At 39.3% G+C, this 21,629-nt stretch overlaps 2 protein-coding genes across 4 annotated transcripts in view; one reads left to right on the top strand and one right to left on the bottom strand.

Moving 5' to 3' along the window:
- DNAJC2 (DnaJ heat shock protein family (Hsp40) member C2) overlaps positions 1-4,730 on the bottom strand; it is a 36,573-nt gene extending 31,843 nt beyond the window's left edge. The window contains exons 1-2 of one of the 3 annotated variants that reach the window (XM_019451251.2): positions 4,440-4,730; positions 2,014-2,204 (exon numbers count right to left, since the gene is read on the bottom strand). In XM_019451251.2, coding sequence (XP_019306796.1) covers positions 2,014-2,204; positions 4,440-4,503 — 255 coding nt within the window. In that variant the 5' untranslated portion in view covers positions 4,504-4,730. The remainder of the gene's footprint in view (positions 1-2,013; positions 2,205-4,439) is intronic. The other 2 variants (XM_019451253.2, XM_019451254.2) reach the window with 2 other exon arrangements.
- Positions 4,731-7,017: 2,287 nt separating this feature from the next.
- On the top strand, positions 7,018-20,242 carry PSMC2 (proteasome 26S subunit, ATPase 2). The gene is made up of 12 exons (XM_019451250.1): positions 7,018-7,177; positions 9,216-9,253; positions 9,823-9,904; positions 10,625-10,724; positions 14,465-14,596; positions 15,000-15,072; positions 15,460-15,555; positions 16,131-16,295; positions 17,818-17,905; positions 19,502-19,704; positions 19,794-19,890; positions 19,979-20,242. Exons 1-12 carry the CDS (start codon positions 7,108-7,110, stop codon positions 20,134-20,136), a joined length of 1,302 nt encoding a protein of 433 aa, XP_019306795.1. The 5' UTR covers positions 7,018-7,107; the 3' UTR covers positions 20,137-20,242.
- The last annotated feature ends 1,387 nt before the right edge of the window (positions 20,243-21,629 follow it).

Here is a 21,629-nt window from a genome sequence, read left to right as displayed (position 1 = left end):
TGTATGAACCCTGCTACCTGTTGTCATATCATCTATTCTTTTCTATACCAAAGACTTTCTTCATTCTTTCTTTTCTCTCTTGTAGACCTCAACGGTCCCCAGTTCTATCTTCTCCTGACCCTGCTTTTCCCTCAAGTTACTATTTTCTCTTATTTTCTTTACAACTCAGCTATGAAAAAGAGTATTTTGCACTGTGGTCTCCTACAACCCAACTATAATCGCTCGCCATCCCAACCTTTTTATTGGAATGGCTTTCAGTGTGGTCTCCTAAGCTTCATTTGCCAAACTCAGTAGGTTTTTATCATTATTCGTGTTATGTGATGACTTCCAAAGCAGTGACACTGGTGACTGTGTTTTTCTTCTTGAGACTTCTTCCTCTCTTAGTTTCTGGAAGTCTAGTGCCTGATGTTTAATAAACCTTTGTGGAACTAACAAATGTCTTTTTGTTTTCTTTCTACTTCTTTCACCCTTCTTAGTATCCTTTGCTGCTTCTCCTCTGCCCACATCTTAAATATTCATGCTCCACAATGTTCAGTCCTTTTTTTTTTAAATCAATAATGACAATATGTGAACCAGCTAACATTCTCAGCACTTACTTTTCTAAGTGCTTTACACATACTCTTTATCTTATTTAATCCTACAATCGAGGAGAGAGAAATTATCCACTATTATTTATCCTATGTCAAGCGATAAGTTAAGTGTTTTACACGCATCATTGCGTTAATCCTCACTAAACTCCTTTGAGGTGTTAGCAATCTCACCGTAGGAAACAGACTTCTCAAGTAACTTTCCCAAGGTCCCACCACATTAAATGGGCAGAGCCAGATTTGAATTCTGGCACTCTAATTCCATAGTATGTATATATATATATATATATATATATATATATATATATATATTTAAATATTTAAATATATATATATATTTAAATATTATACTAGTTCTCTACTTAATAGGGCTTTATGATACCTATTTGTCTATATTCTTCTCTTTGACTGATGTCATTCAATTCCCCACAGCTTCAACTACCACCTAAGACTTGCCAACAACTTGCAAAAGTTGTTGGCTCTATTCTCTTTCAGAGTCACAGACCAATTTCTAACCATCTACTAGAAAACTTCACCAGTATATTAGAACCTCAATTATGACATAGCCAAACTTGAACACAAACACCACATTCCCTCAAAAACTTCCTTTTTCCTGCATCCCAGTGTTAGTGACTGATATCAGACACTGGCAGGTCATTCAACCTGGAATGCTCAGAGGTCTTCTGAGTACATCTCCGTCTCTTATACGGCACAGCCAAGGTCACCAAGCTCTACCAAGTCTACCTCCAAAAAAAAAAGCCAGTGGCGCCTCTTCCTCAAAGCTCGGCCACAATTTAGCTCAAGTATGCATCTGCAGGCTTGGATTATTGCACTTGACCTACAATAGCAAACCATTCACTTCCCCTCCAGCCCTGTCCTCCCTCTTCAAATAATTTTCTGTACTGCCAAGAGAATTACTTTGCTAAAATTAGCTCAGAAACTTTTGATGATTTCCTACTGCCCTGAAAATAAAATCTGAGTTCCTTCCTTAGCATGGCATAAAAAGGACGCTACAAAAGAATCTGGTCTAGACTGTTTCAGGACTAAATTCTCACCACCAATCCTTCAAGCATCCTACTCTACTCTCACTAATCCCTGAAGAGGCAGTATACTTCTTTACTCCTTTGTGTCTTTGCAGATCTATTCCTTCTGCCCAGATCACCTTTTGTTCCCTTCTCTGCTTCACAAACTGCTACTCATTCTTTTAAGGCCAGTTCAAACATGTTTTCTGTGAAAACTTCCTGGATTTTTCCAGCAGAGACAGTATCCTATGGCCATCTCACTCAGAGCTTAACAATAGACAGGTGCTCAATTATGGTTCTCTTGCTGAAGCATCTTAAAACGGTTTACTGACAGAAAACTTGTGGGAAAACTGCCTATGCCTAACAAAGCATCTGACTGAACAAAAGATTCAGATATTAAGTACCTTCCAGTCTTTGGGATCAAGTGTTTTCAACATGGGAAACTCTTCTAACTGCAATTCTTCATCTTCCGATTCCTCTGATAACTCTTTCTTATCCTCCAGTTCCTGAAAAGAGGCAGAAGCATTCCTGTTTCTCCTCTTAACAAAAGCTTCAAACCATCTTCCCACAGGTTCAACTTGACAGAGTGTTGAGGCTGTGATTGAAAGCGTTAAGAGAGGCTTCAATGTATTGCATGGAATAAATCTATTTCAAGGCAATAAATAAGATCAAAACAGTGATAGCATCAGAATGTAATTTTAAAACCATCAACTAAGGAAATAATTGCAGTACGGGATACTTGGGAGATAGTGCAGGTTTGGTTCCAGACCACCACAATAAAGCAAAAATACTGCAAAAAAGTGAATCAAATATGTTTTTTGGTTCCTCAATGCATATAAAAGTTCTGTTTACGCTATGCTATAGTCTATTAAGAGTATAGTAATATAACGTCTAAGAAACAATGGACATACCTTAATTGAAAAATACTTTATTGCCCAAAAATGGTAACCATCATCCAGGCTGTCAGCTAGTCATAATCACTGATCACCATGACAAACAACAATGAAAAAGTCTGAGATACTGTATTACCAAAATGTGACAGAGACCCAAAGTAAGCAAATACTGCTGGAGAAATTGTGCTGATGGATTTGCTCAACACAGGGTTACCATAAACCTTCAATTTGTAAAAAATGCAGTATCACTGAAGCACAATCAAGTAAAATGCCATAAAACAAGGTATGCCTGCAATCCAGTTAACATGAGGGTTGGCAATAATCATTTCCTAGTATTCAGAGTATTCAATCCACCTCTTTCAGTTATCTGACAAAGCATTCAGCAACGTCAACAATAAATCAATACGTTTCTGAAGGTATGAGAGGAAGGCGAGGAACAGGGAGAACTGCTGCCAACTGCTTTACTGTTAGACCAATAACTGTAATAAAACAATAAATGATAAACTGTCTCCAAAATACTAACCTCATCAAAAAATTTTTCTAAAAACAACTCAAAATATTTTAACTAAAACCTTGAATTCAGCTTTTAAAAATTTTAAGAACTCACTAGCAATGATTCTGGAAGACAATTCTCCAAGCAGCTAAAGAGGTTTAACTAACACAGCTATGCTATAGGGTAAAAGCTCTGGATCTGATATCAAAAGCTCTGGGTTTAGTCTAAGTCTGACAATTAGCAACTACGTGCAATGAGTCAGAGATGTCTTCAACCGTAATATGGGAACAATATTTATCTTCTATGGCTCCTTGGAAGACTGAATGAAAAACCATATTTGAAACCACTTTGAAAATCACAACCTCTTGAATCAAAGTAAGGTTTTACGAAGATAAATCACTGCACATTTGTACATTAACGACTCAAAAAAGGTCATCTGAGTCAGGGGAAAAAACCCCTGAACACTTTAACTTCATAGTCCACGCAAAAGCAAAAGACTTTGCCCTGTCCAGCAATAAGTAACTCAAATGTTGTTTCCCATTGTACCTAATGGCCACAATTTTCTAAAAATAACTTATTTTTCATGCTTTAGTTGGTTTGGGAAATTAAGATTTCCTGTACCATACACGGGAGAGGATTCAAACACTATGTTCAAGATGTACTAGCTGTCTGGTATGGGTGTGGCTTTTAAGGACATCACCTTTCAAGCCTTTCCTTTTAGTTTAAGATCACAGAGACTTCCGCAAGCAGAACACAACACGTGCCATGAGATAGGATCAAAATCCAACAACTGTCTCTATAAGTGGCTATGGTAATTAACGTGGATGGCTGAAACTAGAGACTAAGTTTACCATACCCACGACTGTCCTGGGCTATAAATTTAAGAAACTACAGAAGCAGTCAACTCTCAATGACTCTTTCAAAGTCTGTCTACACAAATCTTAGCAGCATCACCGGCAAAGGTCTTTTCATACTGAGGTTTTGAGTATGAGGAGCAGTCTCTAAGCTTTGACATTTAAAAATCAAAGAAGGTACTAACACAGAGAGGGAGAAAGATGTTTAACAGAGCACCAGCAGCAAGGCTTTGTACGACGCGAGGCACGTGGGAGCTCGCTGCGGGCAATCTCTTGACCTAGGCAAGGAGATGCTTACAAGAACCTTTTTAGGCTACTAGACGGTTCGGCCCCGAACTGCTCTGCCCGATCCATGAGTCAGCAGCGGCGAAAGGAGGAAGAACTGTCGGGGCAGAAAGAAGACGCCCCCTCCCTTCTTCCAGTCTGGAGAAGGATTTCTTTTGCCTGGAGCAAAAAGTCACTCGTCATGGCCCACGCGTCCGGGTGCCAGGCACCAGGGACAAGAAGGGAGAGATTTCGGGGTCGCGCAGGTGGAGGGCGGAGGCAGGGGCGGCTAAGAGGGGACGAGCCGGGGTTGAGTGGGCACGTACCAGAGGTCAGAGCGTGGGTGATGGCGGTGCCCTGGCCGTCCGCAGCGCTCGGCAGGAGCAGCATGATGGCGCCGGGGCCGGCCCCGCAGGCGCAGCGGTTAGCGTCCTGGGCCGGGGGCGCTTAGCGTCCCCTCCGGCTCTACCTCTGGGTCCGAGCCTCGCGCCTTGGCTCTACGACGCCCAGGAACCGGCGCATGGAGACGACCAATAACTACTTCCGGGATGGATCTTTCGCGGTGCGGAGGCCAATTCCACCCGCACACACCGCGCCAACGTGTGCGGCAGCCTAGTTACTCTAATGACACGGATCCGGCTGGGGACCAAGACTCACAAAAGAAAGGTTCCTAGACTCCTCAGTTCCGCGGCGAAATGGATTACTTTATTCCCCTAGGTGCGATACGTGGAGCATAATTTTCTGAAGCAGTTCCTACTATGCTATTTTTATTTTTAAATCACTATTTGCCCGAGACTAACCACTAACTTCTCAAGTAGCTCTACTTATATAAATAAAAAATGAAAAGATATCTATGCATTAATATTGGGAACAATTATTGTAGTCTATATACATCTATAGAGAATTTTGTACATATACCTATAATATACTTGCACTTATATAAATAATAATGGCAGCCTGTATTTGTTGCGATATTACTCAGTAATTTACCTGCGTTGTCTCGTTTAATCCTTGTAACGTTTGGCAAAGAACACCTCCTCAGTGTTAGCTTCTACTGGAAGGCCGGCAATCTTTTTACCCTGTTCTAAAAGCATGAGGTTTTTTGTTTTTGTTTTTGTTTTTTTTTTCTTCTAAGATATTACCAATTACAGAACTCTGGAACTTAATTGTTTAATGTATAATAAAATCCACTGTACGCTTATTATGATTCCTTCTTACGGTCAAAAGCAAGAACTAGCAAAAGAAAACCAGTCGATGAAGATTCACACACATCCCCTCCACACTAAGCTTCCCCCCCACCCCGCCCTCCCCCTCCCCGTCCCCAGTATCTGGAATAGGTTGCACAAAATAAAAGACTTGATGTGCTACCCTTTGGGAAAGAGCGCCGGAAGTTAGAGAATTATTCTCTATGAATTACATTTTCAGTTAAATCCATTGATTTGTCCCGTTATCTACCCCATGACAAAATTGTCACTTCACAATTGACATTTCAAAAACTAAGATAATCAACTCCCCCTAAAGCTATCCCTGACCCCTTGCTTAAAAAAAAAAAAATATATATATATATATATATATATATATATATTTTTTTTTTTTTTTTTTTTTTTTTTTTTTTTGAGAGAGAGCAGGGGAGGGGTAGAGAGAGAGAGGGACGCAAAGGATCCAAAGCAGACTCTGGGCTAGAGCCCTGACAGGAGAGAGCCCACCTGATACAGGGCTCAAAATCACAAACTGTGAGATGATGACTTCAGCCCAGGTGGGTTGCTTCACCAACTAAGCCACCCAGGTTTCCCAACCCCTTTCTTTATTAATGCAACCACTTGTTAAAACAGGCTCTAAGACTCAAAGTAACCTGACTCCACTTTCTTAATTTTATTCTCACACCTGCCTCATCCATTCTCCGCCCCGCCCCCCCCCCCCCCATCTGGTCTTACAATGACCTATTTTTAAAATGGGGCTGTTTTCTGGGGCACCTGGGTGGCTCAACCGGTTAAGCCTCGGACTTCGAGCTCGGGTAATGATTTCATGGTTTGTGAGTTTGAGCCACTTATCAGACTCTGTGTTGACAGCTCAGAGCCTGGAGCCTGCTTCAGATTCTCTCTCTCTCTCTCTCTCTCTCTCTCTGCCCCTCACCCGCTCACACTCTCTCTCTTAAAAATAAAGGTTGAAAAAATAAAATGGGGTTGTTTTCTTGTTGATTGGTAGTTCTTCATATACTCAGGATATTAATCCCTTACCAGATATATGACGTGCAAATACTTTCCCCATCCAGTAGGTTGTCTCTCCACTATGCACTGAGTCCTTTAACGCAAAGACGGGTCCGACTTTTCATTTCCAAATTCTACAGTTATTTATCAATTCCTGTTTACCTCCTAAACGAATTTATTTCAAAACCTGCTCTTTTCCCGGACTTTCCTGTATCTGAGGCACCACTCTTCTTTGGCAGGAGGCTCAAAAATTGAAACTCTTCATCTCCTCATCCCACGCTAACATCAAATTAAGGAACAACTTCCATATCTCTTCACTGTATTCGTAGATCTAGCCACTACTTAATGCGTATCTAATATGCCAGATACTTTGAAAACACTAGTTGTTTAAAGCCTCCACAATGCTGCGAGGCAAAGGAAAAATTAAAGCAGAGAGAGTAACGAAGTTACCCAAGAGTGAACAGTAAATGAATGACTAAATCAGGATTTAAAGTCAGGACTGAGCCACGGTTGGTCTTAAAAGGCCGTCGCTAAGGGAATCTCCCCATGGTGAGGGGCCAGGGACCACCCGTGTTCCCCTCCCACAGGGAATTCTTCCTGGACCACGGAACCGGGAGCAGGACACGAGCCCGCCTCCCCCAGGGCTCCCTTCCGGTTCTCGTGCGCAGAGTAAAAGGATCCGTAGAGCTCAGCTTACTTCCGGTGAGGAAAGGAAAGAGCGGCACCACCGGAAGCGAGAGAGGTGCTGTGTAATCACCTAAGAGCTGAGGCCTTTGGAGCTCCTAAAATGCCGGATTACCTCGGTGCCGATCAGCGGAAAACCAAAGAGGATGAGAAGGACGACAAGCCCATCCGAGGTCAGTTGACATAGGCAGGAGCTCCGGGCCGGAGCAGGGCCAGGCTTGGCCCCGGAGGAGAGGCTGGAGTCCCGCTCGCCACTCGGCCCTGTGTCCCTTTTGTGCCCCCGATGATTTCGTCGGGGGCGGCAGCCGGCTTACCCTGGCTGCCTCTTCTGTGTCCCTCATGCTACTCCAAGTTCTGTATTCATCTCTCGCTGATCGACATTTTTATTCATGTTCAGCTCAGGTCCTGATGAAGTTACTCACCCTGCTTGGTCTTGCAGGCCTTGAAAAGTTTCCCTGCCTGGTGGTGCTTGGTCACCTGTATCCTCTTTCTGCCCCTCCTCCCCCTCAAGTGGGATGGCTTGGTGCTGTCACTGTGTAGTCAGGATCCTGAGAAGTAATTTTCCTTAAAAAAAAAAAACAAAAAAACATTTCTTTGACTACGTAATTTATTCATGTGATTCAAAACACTAAATGTATAAAAAAAGACACATTGAGGGGCGCCTGGGTGGCTCGGTCGGTTGGGCGTCCGACTTCGGCTCAGATCATGATCTCACAGTCGGTGAGTTCAAGCCCCGCGTCGGGCTCTGTGCTGACAGCTCAGAGCCTGGAGCCTGTTTCAGATTCTGTGTCTCCCTCTCTCTCTGCCCCTCCCCTGTTCATGCTCTGTCTCTCTCTGTCTCAAAAAAAAAAAAAAAAAAAAGACACATTGAAAAAGTGGTCCTTGGCCCCAGGCGTGCATGCATGATCCACCGAGGCAACTAGTGTTGCCATTTTGCGTTATCTTTCTAGACATTTTCTGTGCATATCAAGGGTTTGTTCTTTCATAAAATGTAGCGAATTGTATATATACATTTTCGGATTTTAATGTGTCTTAGGGATAAGTTCATATCGTTATATGTAAGGAGTCAGTGCTGTCTGCCTGTCTGCATCTGCATAGTATCCCACTTTTTTGGGTGAGTAGTATACATATAATTAATCCTTAGTGATGCACATGTAGGTGTCTTTCAATCTGGTGGCCATTCTAGAGCAGTGAATAACCTTGTTCGTGTACCTTATCACAGACACAAACACAAGCGGGAGGGTGAATGTTGGAAGTGGAGTTGTAATTTTGAAAATGTGAAATTACTCTCTGTAGAGAACACCGCCACTTGGCACTTCTCACAGTGCAGGTGATACGCACACGGAGCTCACAGGATTTCTTCCCCTTTTAGTTCCATCTTTATGCTCTTTTCTTCTTTTGTTCCTGACAGGCTACTTAAAAAATCTTCTTGCAGTGTTTTTGTTGTTGTTGTTGTTTTTCCCTTTTTCTCTCTTCCCTTCCTAAACAACTTCAACCTCTCTCTCCTAGCACTTTTTTTTCTTCTTTTCCACCTCCCCCCCACCAAAGAGATTTTCTCTTTACTTTCATCCCACACTCTACTGTTTGCCTTGAAAGTGTTTTAGGATACTGCAGACCTCAGAGCTACTCAGGCACCTGGTGGAAAACTGAGTCACAGAGGTTTAATATCTCATCTGTGCATTTCTCTGGGTATGCCATCATTCTGTAAATGTATTACTAGATTTATTCCTTGCATATAATTATGATTAACGTGTATAGAGTTTTAGGTGCTTCTTCATCCATATCTTATCTGACCTTTAAAGCAACATTGTGAGGGTAAAATTATGGTTATCTCTGTTTCTCAAAGATGGCAAAACTGATGCTTAAAGTGGGTTTTCCAACATTACCTGGCAATTGCATGACGTTGCAATTGCACCCAGGTTGCTAGCACCCAGGTCGTTTTGATTCTCAAACTCTGTTCTTTGGGCTTCCTGTTTTTGTGTCACATCCCTTTGAGACTCTTCAGCAGCTGTGTTATATACTTTGTAAAATTCTGCCTTCACCCAATTAGTTAAAAGTTCCTGGAGTCCAGGAACTTGTTGTTGGTTGTATTTATATCATTACAACTTTGCATAGTTTTTCTCACTCAGTTACTGAATGTAAATTGAACAGAAGAGAATTGTTAGCTCTACTTTCCTCTTTTTGAATCTCATGTATTCTCTCTTATTTTAGCTCTGGATGAGGGGGATATTGCCTTGCTGAAAACTTACGTAAGTCGTTTTCAATGTCTACCAAGTATAGATGTTTTATGTTGAAAGAACTATTGTTGGTAGTAGCCTCCCAAAATATTTAGAAGAGGACGTCTGGCAGTGTATAGTAATCCTCACTGAAAAAAGTTACATACCACAGTTTCTCTCCAGATTAGATCAGAGAGCAAATATTTAGCATGTCAAAGCGCATACATTTTTTATACTATTTGTAATTAAGTGTGGTGCTATATTGAAAGATATTTGAAATAACTTAGACAAATGTTTACTATATTTAAAATGTATGTACCTGAATTAGATCTGAAATAGAAAGTTTCAATGTTTAGGGCTTGTAGTTGGGTTAATTTCAAGCATGATTTTCATTTGTTACCTTGCATAATAGTGCATTGTGTCTTTGGGCAAAAATATTAGTTTGGGAATACTTCTGAAAATGATATACTCTCTCTATTTCCACGTCACAAGCATTGGGACAATAATAGCTATTGAGATTGTAACTGTTAAAAGTTTCTGTCTGCAGTTTCATAAATTGTTGATGTCTTGATATTCTAATTACAGTGATTTTTATCTCCTAGGGTCAGAGCACTTACTCTAGGCAGATAAAGCAGGTTGAAGATGACATTCAACAACTTCTCAAGAAGATCAATGAGCTTACTGGTGTGTATTTCATTATTCTTGTCTCTTATCTTTAAATGTAATGTGTTAATTACATCTAAGGAGTTTAAATACAGATGTTATTCCTTCGTGAATTATAGACAAAAAAAATTACTATCCTTCCTGTCTGTTAAGAAATTGGATCTCCTTTAGTAATCTTTCACTACCTTTTACAACCAAATATAATGCTTAAGCAGTTAAGCAACAACATCATCCTTTAAGCAAGTAATGTTTCTATTGGTCAGAGACAAGTTCAGTAAACTCTAATAAACAAGTAAAAATTTTTTAGCGAATAAAAATGTGGTCTCACATGGTATTGCTTAAGTAAGTGGGCTATTGCCCAGTAGTTGGAAACTTTTCTGCTCATGAGTTGGAAACTTGAGTGGTGAAGTTTCATAGTATTTGTCAAATATGGTGTTGGATTTTGGCTTGTGACTACTTTAGGGCAGTGTTTTTCAACTGGGGTGATTTTGCCCCAGCATCCCCTTCCCCCAGGACATTTGGCAGTGACTGGAGATACTCTTGATTCTCGTGACTTGAAGGGGAGGTGGTGCTGGTGGCATCCAGTGGTTAGAGGCCAGGGATGCTGCCGACTGTAACACACAGGACACTCCCCACTGCCACGTATTCAGTCCAAAACGTCATTGGTGCTGAGGCTGCGGAAGCTTGCTTCAAGGTGATGCATAACATTTCAGTGAACCTTTGTTATCCTTCTTTATGTAGGTATCAAAGAATCTGATACTGGCCTGGCCCCACCAGCACTCTGGGATTTGGCTGCAGATAAGCAAACACTGCAGAGTGAACAGCCTTTGCAGGTTGCGAGGTATGCATAGCACTCCTTGAAAATTTATTCTTATCTGTACGCTCAAGCACTTTTTAGAATCCGGGGTATAATGCAATAGTTCATAAAAGTTTTTTATTCCACATTCTGCATAAATAAAGCTTTCTCCAGAAGTATCTGGGATTAAATTTTATGCCTTCAATAATTATTCAAGAAGTAGGTAAAGACATAATCATATAAAAATTCAAATGATACAGAAAGAGCAGATGAAGACATGAGAACCTTCCTTCCCATCTTCACTGTCCCACTGCCCCTTCTTCAGCTACAACTGAAAATAGTTTGGTCCTCTTAGTCGTCCTATGTCTTCATGTATATATTTTATTTGCATGCAAAGAAACATATCCTGATTTTTTTTTTTTTTCTAGTACCTCTATTTCTGGTTTCTCTTGGTTTCTAAAAATTATGTAATATTCTGTAGATGTTGGTCTGTTTACAATTTCTGTGATTCTTCATGGTGCTACATTGAATGTTCATGTTAAATATTTCTCTGTGTGTGCATTTATTTCTTAGTATAGCTTATTAGCAGTGGAATTATGAGGTCAAAGGGATTTACAGTTTTGAAAATCTGGAAAAAGGTGATTTGACCAGTTCATACTCCTTAACATGAGGTTTTGAGGCAAATGCCTGTTTGCCTGATCAATATAAGATATGTGATCATCAATTTTTACACTTTTGCCATGTGGGGGAAAAAATCTCATCTTAATTTGCATTGTGCTGATTACTGGTGTGATAGCTGCTTCTTATACTTATTAGACATTTGTATTTTTCTGTCCATTCATATTTTGTTCTATTGGTTTGTTTCTTGTGAATTTTTAGGAGCACTTTACATATTGTACGTATTTATCTTTTCTTTAATATGCTACAAATATTTTTTTCCCATTCTGTCGCTTGACTTTTAACTTGTTGCTACTTTTTGTTGTACTAATGTTTAAAGTTTTTAGGAGGCAAATAAAATATGTAAACATTTTCATTATACCTTTTGGGTTTGAATGTTGCTCAAGAAGCCTTAGCCCAATTCAAGATTGTATTCTTTTGTGTTTTATTCTAATCATTGGAAATTTTATTTTCATTTTATCTCTTTACTATGGTAAAGGTTATTTTTCCTTTCCTCTTTTCCTTTATCCCTTACTCCCTTTTTCTGTCTTTCCCATTTATTTTGGTTTATTTTTCAGTTCTATCATGGTTTTAAGGAGTTAAATAATTCTGTAACAATAGTTGTCTTTCCCAATTCCTCTTCCCTAGAGACACCTATTTTCAAAATTTTTAGCTGGTTATTTTGATTTCTACCTTCATGATTCTTATGGACAATGCAAAATCTTGTGTATTGTAGATTACATCTTGATTATTTTTTTAGCTTTAGATATCATCTCTTGGCCTGAGGATTTCATTTTGTTTCCTCTGTCATCATCCCAATAGGATAGGATACTTTTCCTATCCTACATCCTTAATTACATTAAAAATTTGGTTAGATCAGTATTCATTGATTTCACAACTGTGGCTAAGTAGTGCTATTTATAAAGAGGCAAGTAGTAAATAAACTGATCGCTTTTTCTTTCTTGTACCAGTTTTTATTTTTCTTGTCATAACCATCTCATTTTCTTATTTGCCTGGTTTTCTATGTATATAAATACTCAACTAAATTGGTCTTCAGATTTGTTAAGTCCATCAGGTTTTTTCTCACATATGCCTCGGGTGTGTCCTCTGCACCAGGATTCTCTCTGGTCCGTTTTCCTGAAGAAGTCTTTCCCAGCACTTGCCAACCTGCTTCAGTGCACTACTGGTGGCCCTTTCCACCCACGAAATCACAACCATCCTGTGACCTCTTTCCCTGCAGGTTCCCTTTGCCTCTCTCCTGTTGTTTATGTACCATGAGTTTGTCTTTTTGGTTTACTTACACCCGCATTAGGTGGGCTCTGTTCTCTGGTAGCTTCCTGAAAGAGGTCAGTTGGGATGTCATATTTGTTGTTTTTTTTTTTCTTTTTTTTTCCTTCTTTTTTTTTTTCCCCTTTTTTTTTTCCTCCCCCCCTTTTTTTTTTTTTCTTTTCTTTTTTTGGGATGTCATATTTGGAGACTACGTATGTCTGAAAAGGTCTTGGCTGATATAAAGTTCCTTCTTCAGAATTTTGAAGGCAGCATTCCATTGTCCTCCAGCTCCTGGTATTGTTGGTCTGAAGCTGTTCTGATTCCCAGTCCCGTACATGTGACCTGTTTTTCATCTGAAAGTCATAGGGTCTCCTTGTTCTCGTGGTTCTGAACTTTCATGACTACGTGCCTCAGTACTGATCCATTTCATCCACGGTGCTGGGCTCTCCTGCCCTTCACGGTGGTGGTTTTTCTTGAAATTATTGCTTACTGATTTCCCATGTTCTTGGTCCTCTGTTCCAGACTTCAGACTTCTATTCTTTGGAAATTGGGCCTCCTGGATATCTCCACTAATATGCTAATCTTTCTCTCCTGCGTTTTTTTTGTTTTTTTGTTTTTTATTTGTTTGTTTTTGGTCTTTTTGGTCTACTTTTGTGAGATTTTCTTAACTTTATCTTTGAGTCTTTTTTTTTTTTTTTTTTTTTTGAGAAAGAGGGAGAGAGAGAGCACCTGCCTGTGTAAGGGAAAAGGGAGAGAGAATCTCAAGCAGGCTCCATGTACAGTGCAGAGCCTGATACCGGTCTCGATCTCACAACTCTGAGATCATGACCTGAGCTGAAATCAAGAGTCAGACTCTCAACCAACTGAGCCACCCAGGCGCCCTAGACTACTTGCTATTATTATGTACATGGTATTACAGATTTGCCTTCACCATGTCACACAGAAAAAGAAATTAAAATACATTTAAGTTAAAAATAGCAACAATGATAAAAATGGATTTGAAGTATAAACTCAGGAAAGAATGAAAACACATTACTTAACTTGATGTAAAATGACTGTCTTTCCAATGGGAAAATAAAATGGAGAGTAACTTAAGATATAGAAGAGTATTACAAATAAACAAACATAGTTAAGAAAATCAAATTAGTGAACTTATTGGGGCACCTGGGTGGCTCAGTGGGTTAAGCGTCTGACTTCAGCTCAGGTCATGATCAGGTGATTTGTGAGTTCGGGCCCCGCAGTGGGCTCTGCACTGGTGGTGCAGAGCCTGCTTGAGATTCTCTTTCTTTCTATTCCTTCCCCACTTGCTCTCTCTCTCTCTTTCTCTCTCTCTCTCACAAAATAAATAAATAGACTTTAAAAAAAATTAGAGAACTTAAAAAAAAAAAAAACTTTTAATTAAATTTTATTTTTGAGAGAGAAAGATAGAGCGTGAGCAGGGGCGGGGCAGAGAGAGAAAGGAAGACACAGAATCTGAAGCAGGCTCCAGGCTCCGAGCTGTCAGCACAGAGCCCGATGCAGGGCCCGAACTCACAAACTGAGATCATGACCTGAGCCGAAGTTGGATGCTTAATCGACTGATCCACCTAGGTGCCCATAGAGAACTTCTTAATGTTGAAATATTTGGGTTTACTTTTCTAGGGCAGTGTATCTTTTGAAAATTTTCCAGTTTAGCTAAAGTGGAGTGGACCCTTGGGGTTGCGCATACTCCATAGAAAAAGATCTTTAATAGTGGCCTAATTTCTGCAGTTCTCATTTACACCTGCTCATCAGTTTACTGCTTGCCCAGGACAGAATCCAGTTACTTGAATTCATTATTAGTGGTTTAGGTTCTTTAATCAAGCCTTTTGCTCTGTTAGGTGTACAAAGATCATCAATGCTGATTCGGAGGACCCAAAGTACATTATCAACGTGAAGCAGTTTGCCAAGTTTGTGGTGGACCTTAGTGATCAGGTGGCACCTACTGACATTGAAGAAGGGATGAGAGTTGGGTAAGATTCTACTTATACTCTGCTTTCGTTAAAGATACCATGTCACATTCACATCCTTGGCTTTCTTTTGAATGAATGGGCTGGGTGCCACGGAATACAGGGATACTGTGCAGTAGAGTACTACAGTTGGACATCCTTTCTTCTGCATCAGCTTCCTGACCTCCCACCCACCTCCTTTCTCCCACCCCCACTGGGGCTTTTTGTGAATGGCTTTAAATGTCATACTCAAAGAAGTGCAGGATTTTAGAGTTGAGTTTACCAGTCTGTTGAAAGTAACATGGTGTAAGGAGAGGAAGAACTTGCTCTAGGATAGTTAGGATTAAGGAAGTTATGTACGATACATGTAATTAACTTAGTAAATTTTTTGAATGTATTGAGTGAGGATATTTTTTTATCTCTTTAGTGTGGACAGAAATAAGTATCAAATTCACATTCCGCTGCCTCCCAAGATTGACCCAACAGTTACCATGATGCAGGTAAGAAAATGCGGGAGGGAAGAGGAATGACATGACTTTGAATACAGTTGCATCCATCTCAAAGGCTGACTAGAAATATTGACTAGAAACCTGTCAATATGTGGGCATATACTGAAGAGCTGCGAAAATGTTTTAAGCAGTTTTTCAGATGAGAAAGTCTTTATCAGTCTTTCTTTTTCTGGTTTGTCTCTTTTACTGGTTATCATAGCAAGTAATAACAGCAAGTGGTTCTAGGACACTGGACAATGTATTCCATTTTTGTTAAAATTCTTACTTGTTAGGAGTCTGATTTTCCTTTTAGGGTATTGGGTCTGCTCTACTGGATAGAACATTTGAACTAGTATTCAAAAGCCTGTGGCTTTTTACGTTCTACATTTTCATCCTTAGGTGGAGGAAAAACCTGATGTCACATACAGTGACGTGGGTGGCTGTAAAGAACAGATTGAGAAACTTCGAGAAGTAGTTGAAACCCCATTACTTCATGTAAGTGGCTGAGTCTGTGCACTTAAATTGCCTGTCATTAGATAGCTTTAAAAATTTTATATTTTCCTTAGTGAGGGGGTAGAAGATAGAGGAGTGGTGAATTAGTATGTCCCAGGAGAGAAAGCAAATCAAGTGGTCAGGCCTACTCTAAGCAGAAAGATCTGCTATTTTGAGTGACAGGAGTTGAGGTGTAACCTTTAGCAAGATGTTAAATATAAGTTATTGTAGAAGGAACCATGTGTTTTAATGATACCAAGAGGAAATTGAATCAAATTAAGCTGAGGAGGATAATGGAAAACTAGAATATTAAATACCATAATTCTTTTGTTTTTTAAAACAGTACTTTTTTTTAAATTAGAGGGAAAAATGTATTGTTAATGAGAAATACCTTTAAAAGCTGTTCAGCATTATGTATTGATATGAGTCTAGTTTAGATCTTATGTCTTAGAATAAGTAAAATTCTTATTAAGTATATTGATTATGGAGTCAATAATTTTGATTTAAATATGATATAGAAGTAGTTTTGTTTTTATCATACCTAAGTAATAAATGTAAAAATCCTGTCTCCCTCACAGCCGGAGAGGTTTGTTAACCTTGGCATTGAGCCTCCCAAGGGTGTGCTGCTCTTTGGCCCACCGGGTACAGGCAAGACACTCTGTGCTCGGGCAGTTGCTAACAGGACAGATGCTTGCTTCATTCGAGTTATTGGATCTGAACTTGTACAGAAGTACGTTGGTGAGGTAAAGTAAATTGATCAAAACATATGTAGCCCCATGAAAGATTTATAATGTGGAATAGCAGTTCTGATGAAGTTTTGGGGTGATGGGGTTCGTGGGGTCCAGAGCTGACGACCAAGAAAGAATTCTTGAAGACATCTTTGGTGCAGAAAGGTGGGGACAAGACCTGTGGGCAGGAAGAGCTGCACTGGGGTTGTGATGGGTAACTCATTATATACCCTCAGGTTGGGGGCGGTCAGGGATAGAGTAAGTCTCTGGCATTTTGGAAATAAGGTTTCCAAGACCATGAGAGGTTAGCTGTTGTTAGGGAAACACCATTTATTACTGTTTAATAAAACCTCAGTCATGAGACCCTTCAAATGTATATCGGGGGCCATAAGCTTGAAGTATGATTGCCATTATTTATCTTGGGGCAGTTGAGATAAAGGAAGTAGACTTACAGGATCCTTGAGGTTGGGATATTGTTAAGCCAAGATTCACTTTTGCTCCTAGCAAAGTACATCTAGGCAGCTGAGCTCCTAGAGGGAGGTCACTCTGCTGGTTTCAAGGACTTGTCTGTGGGCTGTAGGCAGTAAGGGAATTTAATTTTTCATTTGCTTTCGTTTCCCACATTACCATGGCAAGCACTTAAACCCTTTTCCTTTGTTCTTGGGTAGCGAGGAGTGTCCGAGGGTTACTACACATAGTCCACCGGGAGGTGGGGGTTGCTGTTAGCCTATACTTTGCCCTCAGCTTGCCCCGCACTCCCTCATCAATTCCACATTGAAAGACTGAGACTTGAAATTTTTTTGATTGATGGTTTGTAATTAGTAGTTCAGAAGCCACCAGCCTTTCCTTGTGGTCACTGGAACTAAACTGCTTAAAATTTTTAATCAGTATGCTGGGACCTTTTCTACAGACTTGGTGTGTAAGTCCCCAGAAACGTGGTGAATTGTGCATTTAAAAGTGTACTTTTATTTCAGAGGCAAAGTTTCATATTCTACTGAGAAAGAACATAGTTGTCTGTATATGTGTGACACACACATACATACACATGTGTATATATGTTCTCATTAGAGAGGAAGTCTAGGGCTGTATATATTGCATCTGAAGCATTAACAACTCATATACTTAGAATAAGAATTAGTAAAGGAACTGTATTAGTTAAGGTATAATTTTATTCCTTGATCAAAACTTACAAATTAAAATTGGTGATCAGAAATGCCAAGTGATAAATCAGGTGCCATTTTTTATTTCCTCAAGTTTAACTGATTGAAATGGTGCATTTAACTGTTAATTTGATCTCTTCAAGTCTGGAAGTTATTGGCTATTTAATAGGTAAAGAATCATGAAATTAATACTGTTTTGAAGCTAATGAGATTAATATGATGGAATAGGTAACAAATGTCATTTTTTTTTTGAAAAAGCTTTTGGTAATAATAGTTGAGAACACTGTTAGGAATATTGAAAGGTTTGAAGCATAATTTCTTACTGTACTTAAAAGTTTTTTTAAACCAACTCTGAATTAAATTATTTTTCTCATTAGGGGGCTCGAATGGTTCGGGAGCTCTTTGAAATGGCCAGAACAAAAAAAGCCTGCCTTATCTTCTTTGATGAAATTGATGCTATTGGAGGTATGGGCAGTATATTAGAGTACTACTTTAGGATTGGGTTTCGTGAGTGTTTTAAAGTAATATGTGTAGAGTTCTCTTGATACGTTAATCTTTTACAAAATTTTAATTCCAGCTCTTGTATGAGCTCTGGCGTGTCGGAGCTACAGATCTAATAACCAGTAGAGATACATTATTAGGAAAAAAGAAACAGAGCATTGCTATTTCTCCAAGTCTTTATCTTTGTACTTTTCCTAATTTCATTCACATGACCCTTGTTTTCACACTTTAACAACTCTCAACTTAGGATACAGCTTCACTTAATGTGATCAGAAAGCTTTGGGGCATAATTTAATTGGTGGTGGTTTTTCATGAAGTATACCTAAAAGAATGTTCTTGTTGGCTTCGTCGATTTGATGAAATAAAATATTAGCTGTGGGATCTGGGCAGGTTATTCTAACTCTGAGACTCTGTTCACTTGCCTTATAAAGGGAATGATAATTCATACCTTGTTAATTTTATGGGTGTTTGGTTTGAAGTAAGTCATAAATGAGATAGACCTTGAAAGCTACTCTTCTGGAGGCCTGAACTGTTACAATAGTCTTTGAGAGTAATCATTCTTAATAGCTGGAGGAATTGGCATATGTTTCAGTTAATGAACTTAGTGACAAAAATGACTTGAAAATATAGTTGCACCCTGTAATGCTGTTTGGGGACTGCAGTTAGGTTACCCCGAGTCTTGTTTTTAGACAGATGAGTGTTGTTGAGTTTGGATGCTTCTGTGGTTAATGTCTTCAAGGGCCAGCCATAATGTGACCACAGTGTATCGATTTAGTGTTGTGACTCTGAAGTTTCCTTTATAGAATTTTTGGAATAAGCCTTATGATGATGTCAGGATGCTCTGAAGAGGTAGTGTCCAAAGTAGACTGTGTATCAAATAGTATTAGTGTGCAGGAAGAAAATCTAGAATTTTTCTTCATACTTTTAATCTCATTTAAAAGTTTTCCAATTTTTTTGTTTTATATAGTGTACATAATACCTTAATACAACAATATGTATTTATACAGCTTAAAAAGGAGAATATATATTTGGAGGCCTTTTTTTTTTTTTTTTTTTTGCTATGTTGGTTGAAATGAGAGATTGACAATCTAGAGTACTCTAACACATCTAAATCAGCGTGATGTAAGCTGTACAGTTCTACTATATTATGGATGTAGCTGTATTTTTAAGGACTGTTTGGAGAAACTTAGAGTATGACAGTTTCTTACATACAGTCAGACACCATTGGAGTGCTAAAGTTTGCATGGATTCTGTTGCCTTATCCAGATGTATATGGTGTTAGAAATGGAGGTGTTCTTGAGTGATTTAAAAAACAAAATTCCTCAAAGAGGACTTAAAAAATACTTGAAAGGAGCCCCTTTTAAATATCTATGAGGAGTCCTTTTCAAAGATTCACCTTCTAATTTAGTTTTCCTGTAAAGTAGGCTGTTCTTACAGAATATGCTTAAAAGTGAGACGTTCACTTGAGCTGGAGTACCTGACTTGAGATCTGTAATACTTCTGGGATACACATAGTGCTGTCCTGAGTGGACACGAAGAGCTTATTTTTCGTCTTCCCAGGGGCTCGTTTTGATGATGGTGCTGGAGGAGACAACGAAGTGCAGAGAACGATGCTGGAACTGATCAATCAACTGGACGGTTTTGATCCTCGAGGTAACATTAAAGTGCTGATGGCCACTAACAGACCTGACACTTTGGATCCAGCACTGATGAGGCCAGGGAGATTGGACAGAAAGATTGAATTTAGCTTACCTGATCTAGAGGTAAGAAAATCATTTTGTTTTAGAGAAGGGATTCTTGAAATTTCGTGATGTCTTTCCATTTTAATATTTATTAATTCCCCTATTTTTAGGGTCGGACTCATATTTTTAAGATCCACGCTCGCTCAATGAGCGTGGAAAGAGATATCAGATTTGAACTGTTAGCACGACTGTGTCCAAATAGCACTGGTAGGTGAAAAGGTCTTGCTTACTGTACTTGCCGGTCTGTGTGTTCAGGCTGCTTTAATAAGCCTGTTGTTTTCTTTTTGTTCGAAAGGTGCTGAGATTAGAAGTGTATGCACAGAAGCTGGTATGTTTGCTATCAGAGCACGGCGAAAAATTGCTACTGAGAAGGATTTCCTGGAGGCTGTAAATAAGGTCATTAAGTCTTATGCCAAATTCAGTGCTACTCCCCGCTATATGACATACAACTGACCCCTGAAGACTTTCACAAAAACACTTTTCATTGGAATCCTAACCTTATTAAATAGACTTGTTAATAACCATTAAACACATAAAAATAAAGCATTTCAAAATTGTATGCTTTTTTCAGATGTCTTTTTTCTGTAGTACAGTGAAAGGTGATATCTGATGTCATTTGGCAGAAATGCTTATTACAGTGTCTGTTGACTGTTTTTGAAGTGCTACCATTTAAGGGTCCCATCTCCTCAAGTGCTTGCTTAGACCACGTATGTTCTTGGCATATGCTGGCCTGTGGGCTGTATGGGTGCCGATTGTATCCTCCCACGCGGTGAGGCGGGTCTCATGCATGTTGATGTAATGCCTGCAAAGCTTTCCTACCTGATTGACTTGGAGCTGGGATTGAACGTCCAGGTGTGTCGGCTCTGTCGCCTGTGTTCCTCACCTTCCTGCTCTTCTGCCCCTCATCACAATAGCCCATCTAGGCACAGGACCACATGTGTTTACATGTTGTTTTTTTCCTACCACATCGAATAAATAATACCACTTTGGCCAAACTTTTTTTAAAGTGGAAGAAGCATCTGATGTCTTAGGTTTTGCTTTGCCATTTGAGTTGATTTCAATTTCAAGTTAATCAAGAATTAGTGATTTTAATGGCCAGTGAAGCAGTAAAGCAGAAAGAAAAATATATACACCATTGGTTTCATAAAGAGAAATACTTCATCTTGTAAATTAATGGTTTAAAATTTCAGTAAAATTCCTGTTAGACTTCTGGTGAAGTGAGGTATTTCTAAAAATAAAATCGAATTAGGATCCTCAGCACATCCCTTTAAAATTCTTTCTTGTTCAGCCGCCACCAAATCCCCTCTTGTCTTGCACCACAGTTATCCTCCCCGCCCAAATACTGAGACCCAGGCACCATAAAGACTGTTTTTATTGCAGTTCAATGTTCATAAGTAATGCAAAATAGCAAGAGCTGGATACATTTTAATTCAAAGAAAAAGTGGACAATGTAATGCTTTGAGTATTGAGTTGAAGTATTTAAAATATGAACATTTTCAAAGAGAAAAATGAAAGCTCTTCATTCATAAAATCCAACCAGCATTCTTTTCTGTCTTCCATTTTTCTTTTTTGCGAAATTGGTAAGAAAAATTTTTCCAAGCCTGCCCTGGTCTCTCGTGAGGTATGAAATAGGATGAACCCTTTCTAGGTGTTATGCATATAATAAAATACTCAGGTAAATAACTGAAGATGTATGTTTTTGTAATATTTTGAGAAACAAGCATTTAGATCACGCTGTTTGAAGTCTTACCATGTTTTCACATAGCCACATACTTCTATGCACCAATTTGAGATGACTCACACTGGAGGATGTCTTGAGCTCACTCAGGACTAACATATTCTAGACTCTGGAGAATCTTGACATCTCAGTTACATGCTGAAAATCTAACTGACCACACATCAAACCGACAATTATTTGAAAAATTTGGGTGTTTCTGCCCAACTGT

The sequence above is a fragment of the Panthera pardus genome, unplaced genomic scaffold (genome assembly GCF_024362965.1).
Source record: "Panthera pardus isolate Hobbes unplaced genomic scaffold, ASM2436296v1 HiC_scaffold_8, whole genome shotgun sequence".
In the NCBI taxonomy this organism is placed as follows: domain Eukaryota; kingdom Metazoa; phylum Chordata; class Mammalia; order Carnivora; family Felidae; genus Panthera; species Panthera pardus.
This window is presented reverse-complemented; position numbering and strand designations above follow the sequence as displayed.